Raw genomic sequence first — 19,574 nt, 5'->3', positions numbered from 1 at the left:
GTTACTTTGCATTACTCCAGTGCAACAGCTAGTAACTTTCCACAATGACTTGAAGCATATTATTAACAGAGGGTTTGTTTACATCCCAGCCTACACCTTTCATGTCAAGGTCTCGGACGATGGGGGTATACACAATGGACAATAGTCAAAATTATTATTTAGCAATAATTTAAACATGCTTTACAAGAGAATCTTTGTGAAAAACATTGGTTTTATGGTTAAGTCCGATGAGTGTTATGGACACCAGCACATTCCAGGCATTCCTCAATATATAGAGAAACTCAGCAGCCACATAAAGAGTCACGTGATAAAGAATCCTACATTATAGCCGTCATGTTACACAATAGTGTGAAATATGTATGCAGCATATTGTTTTATTGGGGTAATTCTGAATGTTTGTTGGCGGACAAATCTATTTTCGTATCTCGGCAACGCCCCCATATACTCCCCCTTTAGCGATGTAAATATGTGGATGAGGCTGAAGTTACTACCTCTGCTTTTATTGATCTGACCAACTATTAAATGAAGCTTACGGGTGTTTAGCGTGAACAATGAAACCGCATTAATGCTGAAGTTTGTGTGGAACTCTCCGGTGTAAACTCACTCTGTTCTAGGCTACAATGACAGTCTTTCAATTTGATGATTTTTTAGCTGGATGGATTGGAGGTGAGTTTCATTTGTTTTGCCTATCTTGTAGCCTGCAAAGTTTCATGTGTTTAACATTCGCTACAAAAAAACAAAAAAAATGCACATTTTCGCGAAGCAATATCGTGTGAAGCCATGTGACTTAGAGAAAGTTTATATTGTAAAAAACCCAACAGAGAAGAAGATGGAAAGAAGCCGCGTTAGGGGCGTCGTTGCATCTGTGTTTTTTTTTTTTTTTTTTTTTTGGTTTGGTTTGTTTATCAGTTAAGTTGTGTTCTCATGGAAGAGTAATTTAAAAAAAGTATATATTTCTGTTTTAACGAAATTTCTGTCTCGTGTTCGTCAAAACCAAGTTAGCACTTCGTGTCCAAAGTATTTTATGTGCAAACAACTCTGAGCTAACGCGCTCTGGCACTGAGGACTGGTCGACATTTCTCGGTCATAAACGGGGTTTGGTGGAAACCTGGTGTTCACCAATGAAAGGAAACATTTATTTTGTAAAGCCCTAATGTGCCTGTGCACCCACCATGAAATATTCATAACAATGTAGCTTATTCATAAAATGGACCCTCTGTTCTGCAAGAAGAGCCACCTATAAAAACTTTGCAGTAGGCAAAATCTATCATTATCACATTTGTCTTCAGCTGCAACCACATATTAGACATATACAACTGCTTTTTTACTTACAGGAGCATCCAGTGTGATTGTGGGACATCCACTTGACACGGTCAAGGTATCAAGACAAATCCTTGTTTTGGCATTCATTCTGCACAAATCCTATATTATGTATTTATTATTCATTCATATACAGTAAAATGCTGTAGTTCAAAGTATATATTTATATTTCCATTCTAAAGTTAGTCAGTTTTACTTTTTAAGTTCCCACCAGTATAAAGTGTCAATCGAGGGAATAATGAAAAATAATAATATTTTGTGCTCCTTTTACAGACTCGTTTACAAGCTGGCAAAGGATACAAGAATACGCTCCACTGTGTTGTAACGATCTACAAAAAAGAAAATGTAAGGCTTCATTACACTGACTGTCTATATATATATATATATATATATATATAAGAAAATGTTCTGGCAAGTATCTTTCACAATGAATGTGTCACAACTGCTCCTAAAGGCCACAGAGCCTTGTATTCGTTGAGTCATTCTTGTTTTGCTGTATACATTTAGAGATCTGCATTTTTTCTCAGGTTCTTCAACATTATGAAGAGTACTTATTTACTAGAGGCTAAATGACTTTAGATTTTTTTAAAGTCGATTTTTATGTGATGAAAGTCGAGTCGAAGTTGACTAGTCACTGATAACGTCATTAATGAACAAATAAGTCTGGAGCTGTCAGAAACCCCATGCACAGCTATCACACAGCGCTGCCCACAGGGCTATTGCTCCTATAACAGCTCAGTTTTATCAGTTCTTTTGTCTTTGGGTCATTATATTTCTCACAGATTTCTGCTCGTTCTAAATCAGATATAGATAAAGTAGAGCAGTAAAGATTACATTCATATGAATGAATGCATCAGTGAGAGTGATTGTGTGTGAATTAATTCTTCCTGGCAGCGTCTCTCTATGATATCATTAAGGACCCGTCTTTTGATTGTTAAAAAGAATATTTCACAAGACTAACAAGATGAAAAACAATATTAAATACTGCAATGGTACACTCTTTAGTTTTGGGAGCAGTCCAATTAACTAGTTCCTTTTTAGCATACATATTACTAGCATATTGGCTGTTTATTAGTACTTATAAAGTACATATTAGTGCCTTTTCTTCATGCCCATATTTTAAATGCCCTTTATCATACTTAACATCTACCGTACTAACTATTAATGAGCAGCAAATTAGGAGTTCACTGGGGCAAAATAGTTAATAGTAAGAATTGATCCCCAAATTAAAGTGTGACCAAAGCAATTATTACAACCATAAAGCAACAAATATTCAGAAAGAAAACATTTTAGCTGAAAAAAAGTGCACAACCCTTCTCTCTTTTGTGTTGTCTCAGGTAACAGGCTTTTTCAAAGGACTGTCCTTTCCATTGGCCAGCATCACTCTTTATAATTCTATGGTGTTCGGTTTCTTCAGCAACACACAGCGCCTCATTAGCAGATATCGTTATGGTGATGGCAGACACCCATGCAGCATGTTTGACTTGACTGTAGCGAGCATGCTGACTGGTCTGGTGTCAGTGGGGGTGGGCGCTCCTGTTGACCTTGTCAAAATTAGACTGCAGATGCAAACCCAACCTGTTCTTGCAGGTAAACTGTGGCTATAAATACATTTGTGACCATGGACCACAAAACCAGTCATTAGGGTCAATGTCTCGAAATTGAGATTTAGGAATCATCTGAAAGCTGAATAAATAGGCTTTACATTGATATATGGTTTGTTAGGATCTGACAATATTTGGCTGAGATACAGCTATTTGACCATCTGGAATCTGAGGGTGCAAACAAATCGAAATACTGAGAAAATCACCTTTAAAGTTGTCCAAATGAGGCTCTTAGCAATGCATATTACTAATCAAAAATTAAGTTTTGATATATTTATAATAGGAAATTTACAAAATATCTTCATGGAACATGCTCTTTTCTTGATATCTTAATGATTTTTGGCTTAAAAGAAAAATCGATAATTTTGACCCATACAATGTTTTTTTGGATATTGCTACAAATATACCCCAGAGACTTAAGACTGCTTTTGTGCTCCAGGGTCACATTTTAGCACCCTGCTGAAAGCTTTTCAAAGACAAACATTTCCAGGGAAACAATGTCTTTTGCACAGAGTGAGTGTTTCTCATCTACTGTTTTGTGTGTTTCCAGAGAACTTTAACCTTGCTGGGAATGGGAGTGTCCCTCTCCGGTCAATGGGAATTCAGTCCCAGTTGTTGTACAGAGGGCCACTGCACTGCATTAGTACCGTCCTGCAGAACGAGGGCATTCAAGGGCTCTACAGGGGCGCGGGAGCCATGATATTGCGGGATGTACCCGGATACACCCTGTACTTCGTACCATACACGTTATTCTGTAACTGGCTGAATCCTGATGGCAATGCCTCGCTCCATCCCTGCTGTATATGGCTAGCAGGAGGTTTAGCAGGTAAATGAGACATGGGCTCTATTCCAAAACTTAGTAGCTACTGTCTACTGCCTACACCGCCTTCAGTCTAAAATGGAACCTAATAAGTGACTGATTTAATACACTCTCCGATGCACAGGCTTAACTTGCAAATGTTTGCATTAGAGTTTTATTTTAGCCTGTTTCTAGCTAACAACATGAGTCTATCTGAAATAGATTGCATTCAGTACTGAATGGATTAAATGTATGATCAACATTTTGTCACTTGATCTGCCACATTGAAGGAACAGTTCAGCTACAAATACATATTTGGTGAAAGTTTACACATTCTCAGGCAATCCAAGATGTAGATAAGTTTGGATGGATCCTCTGCAGTGAATTATCAATGAATTATCACAATAATCCACACCACTCCAGTCCATCAGCTGTATGTCTGTAAGAAACAACTCCATCGTTAAAATGTTGTAGCTTTAAACTGTTGCCTCTGGTCGCCTCTAACTGATGGTCTGTAGTGGTGTGGATTATTGTGATGTTTTTATCAGCTGTTTGGACTCTCATTCTGATGGCACCCATTCACTGCACAGGATCCACAGGTGAGAAAGTGATGCAATGCTAAACTGCTCGTGGTCTGACAGTGAGTACTTTCAGTACATTGTCATTTTTGGTGAACTACTCTTTAATTTTTTTTCTATGCTTGTCAAATTGCATTATAGGATTAGCTACACAAAATAGTGATTTAATACTATCATAAAATGTGGTCATATCTTATCTCAGATTGCAGTATAATTCAATAAACCTTGCATAAATTGCAGTTCAACAGTGAACAAGTGGATGTTTGTTTAAGGATAGTGGGAGGCCACATTGTTTTGAAATTTGTCAGTGTACTTTCCATTAAAAATTTCCCACCTGTTGGTGTATGACGGGAAAGAGCTGAACATGACCCTGTTGGGAGTCAGGTAATTTAAGGACACAGAATACTTCACATGAGATTTCACTCGTTGGTTATGCTGTTGTTCCACAGGATCCATCTCGTGGGTCACCGCCACACCAGCAGATGTTGTGAAAAGCCGGTTGCAGGCGGATGCCATGCAGCAAAGGAAATACAAGGGCATTCTGCACTGCACCATGCAAAGTTACAAGACAGAGGGAATACATGTAAGTTGCTGACGGATGCAGTTTAAACCTTGACTGATTCTAACAATGTTGTAATGCAACAGCTGCAGGAAATGCACAGCTGCTAAACAGTTAAAAAGCTGAAAAAGGTGCATGCTCAAACATGTTTAATCAGTAAAAAAAATGTGGTGGAATAAAATCTAATATGTATAGTTCATAAAGGCCTGGTATAAGTTATAACCAAAATTAATATGCTGATTCAGAGTTATATGAATGTAATACTGATGCTTTTGTTCTTTTTTCACTTCTTTGCTATCAATGTCCAATGCAGGTTTTCTTTCGTGGAGCGACTGTCAATGCCGTCAGAGGATTTCCGATGTGTGCAACTATGTTTCTTGGTTACGAGCTTTCCCTCCAGTTTTTCCGCAGTTTCTAAAACAGACTCATTCTGCTTCCAGAAGGGTCCATGATTTCAATGGCATGTAGAGACTTGCATGTGAGTTCATTGTTGATACAATGAAGAGTATCGGTGAAGCTTTTAGGTTTTTCTTACATTAAGAAAATAGGTACAACATTTTGCTGAGATGTTTTAATATATGATTATGCATCACCTGCATGAGAATGCTACACTAATTTATAAAATTTATGCATTATCACCTAACAAACCATTAGCCTGTACTTGAAAGAGTTTTTATCTACTTTTTATATAAGTTCAGTCAGCTGTCAGTGCAATATGCCTTTACAATGATTATCTGCTAATGAAATATTATTCAAATATTTAAATAAATCAAATGGTATACTGAAGTAAAGTGTCTGCTAGCTTGTTTGTGTGAATCAATTTCAAAGACATACCTCTCGAGGTAGAATTCTGAAAATATTGCAATTTGAAAACAGTTAATATTTCAGATGCTCTTTTTCTGCAACCTCCACTGTCATAATATAATAATGTAATAATGTAGTAATCTATATAGGGCTATAATTCTGAAACTGTATATCAATTGAAAGATGTTGATGTCTCTTGTTATACACTAGGTGGCGCTGTTTCATTATGTCAAGAAAATTGGTAGTGACGTTACAGAAATTTAAAGGAAAAATGTTTCCACTAGATGGTGACACTGTATATAAAAAAACAAAACTGTGAGACCTGCCTTTTCTAATTGGGATTGTTTAGGGGTCTTCAGTAAATCTGAAAAAAAAAAAACTTTTTACATGTTCCAAAAAGATACCATAATCCATTTTTGATACCAACATAAAATACATTAAACATTGAATTACAGCAGGGTTTCCCAAACTGGTCTTAATGCACAAGCTGCATTGGGGATTTGAGTTTATATAAAGCTAATAATTAATTAAATTAGAAAAGTGCTTGAATGCTTGTAATTAACACTATTAATATATTTATTTGTTTACCTTCATGCCAAAGTGACCATAAACTGACACCAGAGAACTATAAACATGAATGTTCAATAATTGAAATATTAACTTCCTCAGAGATATTTCAAGTAAATATTTTATTTTAAGGGCCTGGCTTTGGAAATCACTGCATTACATGAGCAAATACTTAAAAACATAAAGATATCAATGACATTACACACCCAAAGATTTGAAATATTTTAGGCCAAGCTTCAGCAGTTACTGAAGATGTAGTTTTGATCTACATAACCAGTGTTTAGTAACTTTCATAATTATTTGTTTCATGCATGGTCTAATTGCTTGAGAGGTGTTTTTTTCTTCTTCCAAGCATGTTTGCAAATATATTTACATTTCTTAATATAGTTAAAGCTAAATGAGACATAGTAGGATTTTTAGAAAGGGTGAATAAAAGAGAAAAAATAATAATTAAAGAGATGATAAATTATTTACTGCCATTGTGGGAATAATATGTAATCCATAAAACGTGTTTGTAATCTGATTATGAGCATTTTAAAGTGTAATATACTCTAATTACATTGTCATTGCTTAATTTTTGGAATCCGATTGCGCAATCCATATTACATGTAATCAGTTTCTACCCAGCAGCACTGCCTAAAATCATGTTTCAGTTACATTTAAACAGCCTGCTTTAACCATTACCTGACCTTTCAAACACAGCACCAGATTTCTCGCAAATGCAGCCAAAGGTCTCCTGCTTTATAAACAGCCAGTTGAGCGATAGATGAGGTTTAAATGAAAACAGCTGAGGACACGAGCAGCATCTAAAGCACCAGTGTGAGTGTGTCTACCTCACTGCAGCTGAGCAGCCTCCACTGAACTCTAGAAAAGACACAAGCAAAACAGCACAAGTCAATCAAGCCATAAGGATGATGCCAAAAACCCTTTTAGTGGTGCCTCGATAATTATATACTGTTTTGTATATTACGTCACTAAAAAGGAATCCATCAATCTATCCATGGTTATCTGTTAATTGTTTGGATTTAGCTGTGTGCACAGTAAAAAAAAAGAGAAAGTAAGCTTTAATGTATCAAAAGTAATACATAAGTGTTACTAATAAGCACACACACACACACACAGTAACAAAACATGGTGATTAAAAAGAGCTCTAGACAGTGAAATACTCATATCTTTGGATTAAATGATGACTGATATGGGGGCTCAATATCAGCAGAGATTCGATCTGTTTTTTTGTTGTTTATCTTTGTTGATTAATTTGTCAGAATGAATATTGACTACTTCACATGTCACTAAATCTGACGTGAAACAGGCTAATGAAGATGGACGTCCTGCTCATCACTATTAGCTGAATAATGTCTGTTTTATTCCAGGATTTTGAAAGAGGTGTTGTGTGCTCTGAGATATCAGAACATCATGTAAATTTAATATTTTGCTGTGACTGATTTCTAGATGGTGAGCGCACACAATATCCAGCTCTAAAGCAACATGTTGTTTTGACAGGTTTGACTGGTGGTGAGATACCTGTGGGCTGTTCATGTGCAACATGAATTATGTTTTATTGCATGTTTGTTGTTGGGTGAGAAGAAATGTGCATGCCATATGCTGTTCTTTGATAACAATCTAAAAAGCCTGTAGCACAACATCCTTAACTGCTATCCTCATTTGCAGTTGTCTTAATGATTGTACTACTAGTAGTGATAATGATAACACATATAACATGTTTATAATAAATAAATATATATTATTTCTAGTTACTTATAAGATGTTATATCAAATTGTCATTTGCGAGAAACTCCTGTAATCACAAATTACTAAAAAAAATGTCATGTAAATTCATTGGTAATAAAAAATGTAAACCTTCAAAAACAGTTAGTGAAAACTTAAAACTGTAATTACAAAAGATAATTACTTTATTTATATATATATTTTTTACAATTATTTTAATAATTACTTTAGACATAATTTATCATTTTATACATATTTAAATATTTAATTAAATTAAATATAAATTATTACAAATATAATAACAAATATATATTAATGAATAAAACTTATTATTATTATTATTATTATTATGCATTATAATTTATTATTATTATTACTATTACAACACCCCAAAAACAGGTTTTAGACAGGTCTCTGGATGTTTGTCCACTGAGCCACAAGCTGTTAACCTGGAGTTCTGGACAAATTGGTGTTGGTGTTGTTGGTGGCGGAATGCACACATTACATTTATCTTTCCAAATACGACATGGAACTTTCTCTTAATCTAATTTCTCTACAGAAATTCAAATGCGTCATACAGTAGCTTGCTTAATTCAACTGCATTCAGTTAACCTTGCCTTGCCTTGAACAGTGAATATTCATTCGTCTCAAACAACAAGTGGAACCCTTGTACAGTGCTCATTATTATTGTTTTCCTTGATAATTAGGTTAAATTGGCAATAATAAATTTGTTTTATAGAATGCAGTCATATTATGTTTTTATCAACACAGTATTGGGTTCTACACATATGTCCCTTGGTTTATATTTTGGAAAAGAAATTACAGTAATAGAAAATTCATACATTAATTGTTGTGTTTGTAGATATTGTAAATGAACATCACATTATATATATATATATTTTTTTTGTATGTTTTGTTTCTGTCTTTAATATTATGTTAAATTTATGTGTTGCATGGCTATACTTTATTAATTTATTTATTATTATTATTATTATTATTGGTGGTGTAAGAAATCTCTTTTTTTTCTGTCCCCAAACTCAAATGAGCTCTTCCCCCTTGCTATCCTTGTACACTTGCAAATTTGCATATATATTTTTTTGATTATTTATTATGGCATAAAAGAAAGTGTTAAGCTGAAATGAGCTCTACGTCCATTTCCAGCTACTTATTCACAGTAAGCTGTATCAAATTTTTACTATACTAACTAAATAAATAATAATTAAGTCTATTTATCTTCTTCTCTCGTCTTCCTCATGCACTCTGACACAATTCCAGAAAGGTCATGTCCTAGTTTGACCTTGAAATAGATCTGTTTTGGTGACATAATAGCAGAACATCCTTCAGTATTGATTTTATCCCTAAAGGCTCCCTCACGGCTCACTCTGTGACATATTAAGATGATGATTTCATTGCGGCTCCCATTACAGCTCCCTAAACTTCATTGTTCTCCTGTTGCAGACGTGATGTCCTAAAAGCTGCTCTCTCAAAATCAGACCCCATATGGCTGCTTGTTGTTTGGACTGATTGTGCTGCTCAGTGTAGCCTGAGCACCTGTCAGTGATATTTGTTCAGCTCTATGTACAGGAGATAATGAGGGATCCGTTATCACTGTACACAGCACTTACAGCAAGATCCTGTCGACCTTCAGAACGGAAAACACTGCGGTGTAAAGTCCAAAATAACTGAATGCCCATAATGCCAAGGTGCTGATAGAGATTGTCACTGAACATTGTCATTTGTGATTGTGTACTGTTTGTGTTCTACACAGTTTCAGCTCTTTTGTTTGTATGTGTCTGTACAGTGAGAGTGAGCATGTGCCTAAAGACAAGTTAATAAAGCAACAGCAAACTGTAATCAGAGGAACTATCTCTATGTCAACACTGTAAGCTTTCAGGAGTGACAACAGAATTAAAATATGAGAGTGAATCCCCTAAATGATAGTTTTGTGTGTGTACAGAACAGAACTCACTCTTGAAATTGTGGTGATTGACACCATGTTAACCATAACAACATTCTTTTGTATCAAAGACTCTTTATGTTCAGAGATTTTAACACAAACACACAAACACACACACACAAACATAAATGGTTAGCCTACTAAACTTATCTTCACTTTTCCTTAAGGGATTGTAGGCTTATCTGTGTATACTTTTTTTTCTTTCTTTTGTTTTTACAACAGCTTTAATGGTTTGATGTTTTGTACTGTTTATTAAAAAAAAATAAAGAAATCGGAAAAAAAGTTTTGCTATATGCATTAAAAGAACATAAATTATTCATGAACCCGCTCCGAAGTTCCGATCTAAATCAAATGATTCACAATCTGAGCTCTTAAGTCCCAAAATATGGACCTTACCTCATAGATACCGATAAAATAAGATAAATGAATTTTAAACTGATTCACAAATGTTACCTAGCTTAAGCTTTTGTTAAAAAAATATAAGTTGGACATTGAAGTAAGTTGCTGTTTTTGTCACTCTTATGAGGAAGACTTAATTTATTTATTTTGGCAATTTCAGATTTTTTTGATGTTCATCCAGTTTTATTTTGTAAATGACTTCTCTTTTTTGTTGTTGTTGTTGTTGTTTTCTTTGGATTGTTTGACCACTTAAAAGAAGATACAGGAACATATTGTACAACTTATATGTGTTTCCTGTTAGCCAAATTTCATATACACAAACAAAAAATTATGGCTCCAAATCTCTTTTCTTCATACAAAGTTGATTTAGAGAAATATATGGAAGCTTGCAAAATGCTATTAATCCGAAAGCAATGAAAACTGTATCTGTAAATAATAAGAATAATAATAACTGAATTATTCATCCTTTGTGCCCGTTTGAGATTAAAAAAATAAATAATTTTTTTTACCCTGGCAATATATCGGTCTCTATGTATTTTGTATTTTTACCCTTCCTTTTTATTATTATTTTTATTTATTATTATTATTATTATTATTATTATTTTGTCTGTGTGTAAATGTACTGCTTTTTGCTTCAATTTTCATAATGTCTAATAAAAATAAAAAGTCCACCATGTTGGCTCAAAACGGCTGTATAGTTGCGCATAGATCTCCCCTACTGGCAGTCCGCAGAGAACCAAAATGGCGGCCGTGTGGTTCTGCTGCTGGATGCTGATGAAGAAAAAAAAAGCGCTCCGAAGACCCGATCTAAATCAACTGATTTGCAAACCCGCATCGAAGTCCTGATATTCAAATGATTCGCGATTCACACTCTAAAGTTCCAATCTAAATCAAATGATTCGCGATATGCGCTCCGATGACCTAAACTGTATAATGATTCAAAAATCCGTTTCGAAGTTCCGATCTATCCTAAATCAAATGATTTCTGCTCCGAAGTTCTGGTCTGAATAAAAAGATTCACGAATCCGCACTGAAGTTCTAAATCAAATTATTCGTATCATGAATCTTTCAATAAACTAAATAATTCGCAAACCTGCTCGATCCAAAGTTACGATGCGAATTAAAAGATTCCAATCTAGTTCCAGTCTAAATTAAATTATTCACGATACGCGCTTTGATCTGAATCAAAATGTTCCTGATACGAGATCTGATTGAGCGCGATTAAACGGTCAATAATTTTACAACGCAATGCTTCAACTAATTCAATGCATCTGTGTAGGCTACTTTTTAAAATCTGTACACGCCATGTGGAATTTTTTTTTTATTTTTTTTTTATTGCTAGTGAATCGAATTGAGTTTAAATCAATCGGAGCGGTTCTTTAAATGACTCACTTAATTGAGTCTTTTGTCTGTTCCTCCGCTTTTTGCGCCTTATTTACAAGGCACTGCCAGTAGCTACTATAGGCTAAGCTTTATGAAATTAACTGAAATAAGCGGAGAAACTAGTATGCTGTTAGCAAATAAAATACATTATGATCGGCTTTCACTATATTTTAAACAGTTTGACCAGTTCAGTTGGTGACAGACAGTTTAATAGCTGCAAATCTGAAAGCTGAAAGCATCCAGTAGTCTCATTAAAGTCAATGTTAAATTTATCAGTATATGCTGTAGGCAATATGTGACCCTGGACCACAAAACCAGTCACAATGGTCTTTTTTTATTGAGATTTATACACAATCTGAAAGCTGAATACATGTTTTGTTGCCTTGTACCTTACATGTGCAATGACAATAAAGTTGAATCTAATCTAATCTAAAATAATGTAAAACAATATGACAATATTTGACTGAGATACAACTATTTGAATATCTTTTTTTTTGTTTTGTTTTGAGAAAATCGCCATTAAAGTTGTCCAAATGATGTCTTAGCAATGCATATTACTAATCAAAAAAAATATTTTAAATATATTTACAGTAATAATTCTAAGAAATATCTCCATGGAACATGATCTTTAGCTACTTAATATCCTAATGATTTTTGGCATAAAAGAAAAATCTATGATTTTGACCCATACAATGCATTGCTGGCTATTGCTACAAATATACCAGTACTACTTATGACTGGTTTTGTGCTCCAGTGTCACATACTTGTGATGTCAACATGTATAATTAAAAAATAATGACAGTACTTGTGTTCCGGCGACTTACCGCATCCAGCGGAAGCGGCGTTCTGTTGCTATGACAACCTCCTCCGGTTCTCCCGCGACGCGCTCTGAACTTCTAAATGGAACTTTGGTGTTTCCGGAAACATTTAAAAGGCGTACATATACTTGTAATTAGAAACAACAGTCCGCACATTTTTTCTTCTTTTTTGGACTTCCTTTGGGGGGTTTCAAGCTCTCCGTTTCACCAGTGGCGGATTTAGCAAATTGGGGGCCCAAGGCGAAGGTATGTATGGGGCCCCCCCATCCGATTTTTAAAAAAGAGCGAAAAAAAAAAAAAGACTGAATTGTGGATAGGCAGGTAAAGCTAATCTACGGGGAAGTGAAGTTTGAAGAGGAGAAAAAAAAAACTTCCCCTTTGAACCCTGCATACACTTCTTTACTCCAAAATGAAGATGGAAAGCAGAGACCACACAAAGTGTAGCACTACACAAACTAATAGTCACGATTGAACCCAACAGATAACAGATAACAAAATTTGCCAAAATGCCAGGAAAACCAGCACTGTTTATTATTTTTATAAGAGCAAATTAACATAACCAGCAAGACAAGTAGTAAGGGTAAACCCCCACAAACAGCCATATACTTAGCAAATATTGCATTCTACAAACAAACCCATGTACAAGATACAGGATATTGTAAGTGAATTGACATTACATTTGAGATTGAACATTTCAAACATTCTACAAACAAACCTATGTACATGATAGTGTGTGTGTGTGTGTGAGAGAGAGAGGGCTGAAGTTGCAATTGCCATTGCATAAGCAGACCCATGTACAGGATACAGGGTATGACAGAAAGTGTGTGTGTGTGTGTGTGTCATTGTCTGAGTGAGTGAGTTGCCAATACTTTACCGTAAAAAATACTTTAGAAACATTTATGTTTAATGGCATTGAACTAAATTTTACCGTAAAAAAACATTGTGGCTATTTATTGATGATGGCATAATCGTCATGTAGTGGCCTGATTCACTGAGCTCATAAAGAGTCTTATCTTTCATTGTATGGGGAATGTTTAATACTAATTAATATTTCATGTTTTTGAGTATTATAGCTCTGTGACCCTACCGCATGCAAGCTAGCAGTGACAAACAGGTAATCTGAAGAACTTTAAAAACACACGATGTACAAAAAAGGATTAAAACTTCTAACGTTATATGAGTTAGCCTAGATCAACACAGACATCAAGAATCGGCGTATGAATCTCAACAACGGTGACAATCAACAAAATAATCAGATAAAACTCTGAACATCACAAAACAAGTTACTAAAAAGTTGCAACAAAAACAACAGCAAAAATAAAAGCAGATAATAATAATAAAAGAAAATACTAAGGCAATTCAGCATAATTTATTCATGCTGCAATGCATGTTGGGAGATATTGATTGAGTTTTGATTGATGGCTCCCATCATGCACTGCACTTATATCCCCGTTGTTGAGATTCATATGCTGAATCTTGATGTCTGTGTATGTCTGAAATATACAGTAGTTCAAACCTTTATTGTGCAAATTTTTTTTACAGATTCTTCAGATTATCACAACACGGATGGATCACATGCTGTAGAATCATAAGTCTACTACAATTAACTTAGTTTAAAAAAAAAAGGTAAATTTCACAGGGTTATTTTAAATTGTGTTGTTGTTGTTGTTTTTTTGCCCGTAAATTTAAGTCCCGTAAAACATAAAAGGTTGCCACCATTTTTTTTTCATGGTAAAATACATCAGCCACATCTGCCGTTTTTTTTTTTTTTACCGTAAATTTCACCGTTTTTACACTAACAGTAGAACTAGGCTAGGCGGTTGACTCACCAAATCCCCGTCATCGGTGTCAAAATGGCCATCACTGGACAACTCTTCCACCTCATCTGTGTCAACCTCGATAACTCTGTCGGTGACGGCGGGCAGCAACAACGTGATGTCCTCATTGTCTTGGTCAGCGTTATCCTCCTCCTCACCTAGCGCCACTTCACAGCTAACGTTAGCTGCTGCTGCTGCTGCTGTAATGTTAGCGCTTTGGATGTTGTTGTTCCAGTCTGTATTAGCAGCCGTAAAAAAGTGTGTCAACTTTGGCAGCGTTGCCAAATATTTATTGGCGTCTTTTCGCTTTTTTCTTTTAATTGACCCGCTTTCGTAACTTCTTTTCATTTTCCCGTTTTGATTTGCCTTGCGTCGTCTCTGTGTATTTCTCAGTCCTCCTGTCACTGACTGTGTGTTTATCTTTCGCGCCGCGCAGCGTTATGGACTAGTCCATTTCATTGTGAAAACAGGGGGTGTATGTGTAGGGACAGATAACCATGAACTGGACATTTTAACCACTACTTCAACGTTTCAACGTATTTCTTAAGAATATTAATAAAGTGTACCTTGCTTTTGAAGCATTCATGATGATAAGGGGCCTTTTCTTTTTTTTTTTTTTTTTGAGGTTTGTTGGGGGCCCCCCTTCTACGACCGCTGGTAGGGGGCCCCAAGCAGCCGCCTACCTATGCCTCTATGTTAAGACCGCCACTGCGTTTCACCGTAGGAGCGGTTCTTGTTGGCAGACGGTGGAAGAGGGGCGGGCAAAGAGAGGAGAAAGAGAGGAGGAAGAGAGAGAGGAGGAAGAAAGGAGGGAGGGAGGGAGGGAGGGGGCGATTCGATACAGAGCTGCACACTTCAGACGCGGAATTCAAAGCAGTCAGGACCCCAGAGCCGCCAGCTCGCTCTCTCACATCGCGGAGGTTTGTAAATGTGTGCCCCTCGCATGCTCTCTTTTCTCCATCCATTTGCTCAGACTCTGCTGCCGTTGAATGCTGCATGTTGCTGCCATGGTGCGAACTTGGCGATGGGCTCGCAGGGTATGGCGTGAGCTGCCAGTTTCAGCTCCATGTTTGTGAGGAAAAAGGCGTGTGAAATTAGGCTGCTTGCCAGGTGCTTTGAGATGCCTTGTGCGTTTTCAGGTTAACCGCAGAGACAGAAGCGCGCTCGACGTGCATGATGAGAGAAAGAGAGAGAGACGACAGTATGCGCAGGTGCAGCAAATGATGAATCTGTCAGCTGATGGACTGCATGATTGCATTGTGTACCGGTGGAGGGCAAAGCCGAAAACAGCTGAATGGGGTTCATGATCCTACTGTTGAGCTTTTCTGATAGTGGGGTTGAGCTTCAGAGGACTTCTCTGATGCATAGTGGATGTGTGAGAAACCAGTATCTGATCCTACAGTTGCCTTGAGCTCTAGTACAGTATGTGTAGTGTTGCCTGGTATGTGACAGTGGCAGCCCATTCCCTATGCTCTTACTGTCCATTCTATTGGTTTATTATGTAATTCTTCAAATGTTAATTCTTAAAACGTCTTAACTGTACAGGTCTAAATGAAACAGAATGAAAATGTAGGATCAAAGGTACAATTTGTAAGATATTTGCAGTAAAATATCCAAAAACCACTAGGCTAGTGTTATATATTTTGTCCAGCTGATTACTAACAATATCTCTAATGTTTTCAACTACTTGTAAGTCATGAGAAAATTCCCATTATAAACTGTGACACGGGGCAGTGCAGTTGCCTGTCAATGACGTTAGTTACCCTTTGTTACCGCCTTTACTGACGTAGAAACCACATGACATCAGTGTCATGGACAAATGCGGAAGTAGCTTCGTGTCAAACTTCAACTAGAAAGAGATGCAGATCTCGCTTGTGTTTTACTCGACAGGTGAGTTGTTTTGATTTGTATCTTTACAGAAAACGTATGCTATTATAACGATCAACAAGATTAGTATTATGGGGCATACACGTCAAACGCGGGGCATCACGTCTCTAGACCCGCGCGAGGACGCGTCTGATCCATAGTCTGATCGCGTCTTTGCATTGACTTTGTATGTAATCTACTCACGCAAATCGTTGAATTTGCGTTAAATCCATGATTTATCTTTCTGTCTGATTGATGGCCGTCAACGGTTGGGTAGAAGACAACAAATCCCATCATTCCACGCTCCTTCTTAGCGTCATCAAACCACGCAATTGTTATTGTTTTGGTAGTGCGCCCTCTAGTGGCAGGTCCTACAACCTGTACCTTTAAGTAGCGTGAGCAAACAGACAGCATACATAGTATATGTATTAGTACCAAATAATTCATATTCTGGTGAAATGGACTCCATGCAAATGTAAAAATAGCAATAACATTTTTGAAATTAACTTCTTAATTATATCTTCCAAATCATTAATGTGCTTCTTGAACAAGGAAACAGAATAGGCATGCATGCATCATTACTGTGAATGTTCACTGATATAGTACTCATTTTGGAGATTAATTTTTGCAATTATATACACTAATAGTTTATTAAAATTATAATTGAAACAGATTTCTGGAGTATATTTTATAAGAAAATACTAGTTCAGTCTTTTAAATTTCATGTTTAATTCAATGTTGTTTGCTGTTTCTTTGTAATTTGTGAAATTTACTAGCAGTTTTTGAGTGAAATAAACTAAAACACTAAAATACATTAAAAAAATCTTGTCCGTGCTCACAGGAGTTTATTTTATCATGTACACATTTGTTCATTTATTCATGTTCTTATCTGGGATTGCTAACACAATCAACTTAAGTAATGTAATATTTTGATGTTTTTAAGCATGTCATCAATATGAAATTTAGTTTATAATCAATTCTCACGAGGTTAAAGTCTGAAAACCGGATTCTTCAGTGTTACAGTAATTAAGTGTTGAGCTGTTGAAATGGCTTTAGCATGCAGCGCTGTTGTTCTTATACGCATGAGACAGTAACTCTCGCATTCAAAAGAATCCTCCTAATTGGATGCAGCAAATGCACATTACTGCTTCTTATTTTCCGCCCCAGGCAAGAATGGGAATCAGGCCTAACCCTTGACCATTATTCATGTGATGTGTCTGAGAGACTGAGAGTGAATGGAGGGTTAAAAGGAGCGAAAGAGAGGATGGATATATAGTAGCAGATAAGATCAATTTTTTTCTGCTTCAAAAAAATTGTTCACCCAGAAATTAAAATGTGCTCACCCTCAGGCCATTCAAGATGTAGATGAATATGTTTCTTTATCAGATTTGGCATTACATCACTTGCTCACCAATGGATCCTCTGCAGTGAATGGGTGCCGTCAGAATGAGAGACTAAACAGCTGATAAAAACATCACAATAATATAGAAGTAATCCACACCACTGCAGTCCATCAATTAACCACTTGTGAAGTGAAAAGCTGAATGTAAAGCAAATCCATTATTACTACTTTTTTTAACCTTCAAACCATTGCCTCTGGCTAATGTATGAGTCCTCTATCCATATAATGCTTTCTCAAAGGGAAAAATTGCAAACAGGTGAGAAATATGTATAGATCAAACACCATTTAAAAGTGAAAATATTCCAAAAACAGTTCTAAACAAATATGTATGTGTATTTCAATGTTCAATGTTGAGAAGACAACAGGAGATTGACTTTATAGAGGAAGTATTATTCTGGATCATGGCCAGAAAGTTAAAGCTAAAATGCCTTAATGGTGTATTTGATTCTTACAAACATAACTCCACTTCATTGCACTAATTGATGGACATGACAGGTGTGGACTACTTGTGGATTATTGTGATGTTTTTATCAGCTGTTTAAACTCTCATTCTGACGGCACCCATTCACTGCACAGGATTCATTGGTGAGTAAGTGATGTGAATGCTACATTTCTCCAAATCTGTTCTGATGAAGAAAAAAACACATTTGCATCTTCGATGGCCAGAGGTTGAGGTTTCATTTTGGGATGAACTATTCCTTGCACAATTTTTTCCCATGAGATTTTGCTTTCACTTGACTTGTTAGAATTTTAAACTTAGTGTATTTTTTGTGCAACTATAGCATCATCGAATAGAGCTGGAGAATTGGTCTGCCTACCATTAGCCATTTAAAATAACCAGGAGAAATACATACAGGCAGAAGTTATGATTCATGACTCTTTAAGTCAGTCATATGGACACATCTGTCCTCCAGTGAGAGGGGTGTTTTTGGTGACAGGTGTGGAGTGGCAATTTTGAAGCCTCCGCTGTGTGTTTGGTGCTGAGAGTCGTCACGAGAGGTCTAGCAGCAGGGGAGAAATCAAGTGCTGAATTATTTATAGCTGTGTCCAAACCTCCATCAAATTGCATTGTGAGGCTTTATGATCATATTCCCTTTTGCAGGCTATGCTTCTGTTGTTGCCATTGAAATCCTGTGAAATAAAACAGCTGCTGAGTAAAACGGCCAATAGGTGTGGAGTGACAGGTTACTGTAGGCGATTATTGCAATTTTTCATCCATGCTAATAATCTGTTTTATGAAATTTGAAAGATTCTTACTTGATTTGTTTCACCACTTCACATTGTCTCACCTGGACAGAAATAGACTTATTTGATATTGAATGCCTAAAAGAATAAGGCTTTGACTGCACCTGGTCAGACCGGATGATTTTTTGAACCAGATGTATATGTTACTGAGTCAAGCTGTGGAAAGATGTTAGAGGGGTTGGTTATAATTGAAAATATATTTAATCTGGCTAAATGGTTTGAAGATAATACTCTGGATGAAATGCTTGCAGCAAGTATTTCAGCTGAAAGCTTATCTCCCTTCTCCAGATTTTTACTGCCTATGCGTGGTTAGCCATTTGGCAGACACATACAAACATCGAAAACACTTCAGCCTCAAGGAAGAGGCCTGAGTTAGCTGAAACAGACAACCTGCGGGGTCAGCAGATATGCATTTTTTAGTACAAAACCAATATGTATGTGTGATCTGGAAGTATGAGAGCTTATGGCTGTAGAATAATAGTTAAATGAGTTTGAAAAACATGGAAGACTTTTACTAACTTTTCTAGTCCCCAGTGACGCTTATTCAAGCCAAGAACATAACACTTAGACAGGAAAATACCATCTGTCCAACATGTAAAACAATACCAGGCATAAATCCTCATCTCTTTGCACAGGTGGTCCAGTATTTCACAATATGTATACAGATTTATTCTGCTGTTTTATCAAGATTGCACATGAAAATATTGTGTGCGTTCAGCTCAACAACT

At 36.2% G+C, this 19,574-nt stretch overlaps 2 protein-coding genes across 3 annotated transcripts in view; both read left to right on the top strand.

Moving 5' to 3' along the window:
* The first annotated feature begins 357 nt into the window (after positions 1-357).
* LOC132110065 (solute carrier family 25 member 48) lies at positions 358-5,475 on the top strand. The gene is made up of 7 exons (XM_059516653.1): positions 358-666; positions 1,335-1,378; positions 1,594-1,665; positions 2,658-2,910; positions 3,475-3,750; positions 4,751-4,884; positions 5,174-5,475. The coding sequence occupies exons 1-7, from the start codon at positions 621-623 to the stop codon at positions 5,276-5,278; spliced, it is 930 nt and encodes a 309-aa protein (XP_059372636.1). The 5' UTR covers positions 358-620; the 3' UTR covers positions 5,279-5,475.
* Positions 5,476-15,156: 9,681 nt separating this feature from the next.
* The window catches only part of cplx2b (complexin 2b), a 31,073-nt gene continuing 26,655 nt past the window's right edge, over positions 15,157-19,574 (top strand). The window contains exon 1 of one of the 2 annotated variants that reach the window (XM_059516650.1): positions 15,157-15,253. The gene's annotated coding sequence lies outside the window, so the exon portion shown is untranslated. Of the gene's footprint in view, positions 15,264-19,574 lie in introns of both variants that reach the window. The other variant, XM_059516652.1, reaches the window with a different exon arrangement.

Source organism: Carassius carassius, chromosome 29, assembly GCF_963082965.1.
Source record: "Carassius carassius chromosome 29, fCarCar2.1, whole genome shotgun sequence".
Classification (NCBI taxonomy): domain Eukaryota; kingdom Metazoa; phylum Chordata; class Actinopteri; order Cypriniformes; family Cyprinidae; genus Carassius; species Carassius carassius.
The sequence above is the reverse complement of the archived record's forward strand: the minus strand, read 5'-3'. Positions and strand labels throughout refer to the sequence as shown.

What these genes read in the sequence shown, in the direction of transcription:
- LOC132110065 (XM_059516653.1), top strand. Translation starts at nt 621, where the DNA reads ATGACAGTCTTTCAATTTGATGATTTTTTAGCTGGATGGATTGGAG. An exon ending in CGATCTACAAAAAAGAAAAT is followed by an intron (nt 1,666 to 2,657) that starts GTAAGGCTTCAT and finishes GTGTTGTCTCAG; the next exon opens with GTAACAGGCTTTTTCAAAGG. An exon ending in AACCCAACCTGTTCTTGCAG is followed by an intron (nt 2,911 to 3,474) that starts GTAAACTGTGGC and finishes GTGTGTTTCCAG; the next exon opens with AGAACTTTAACCTTGCTGGG.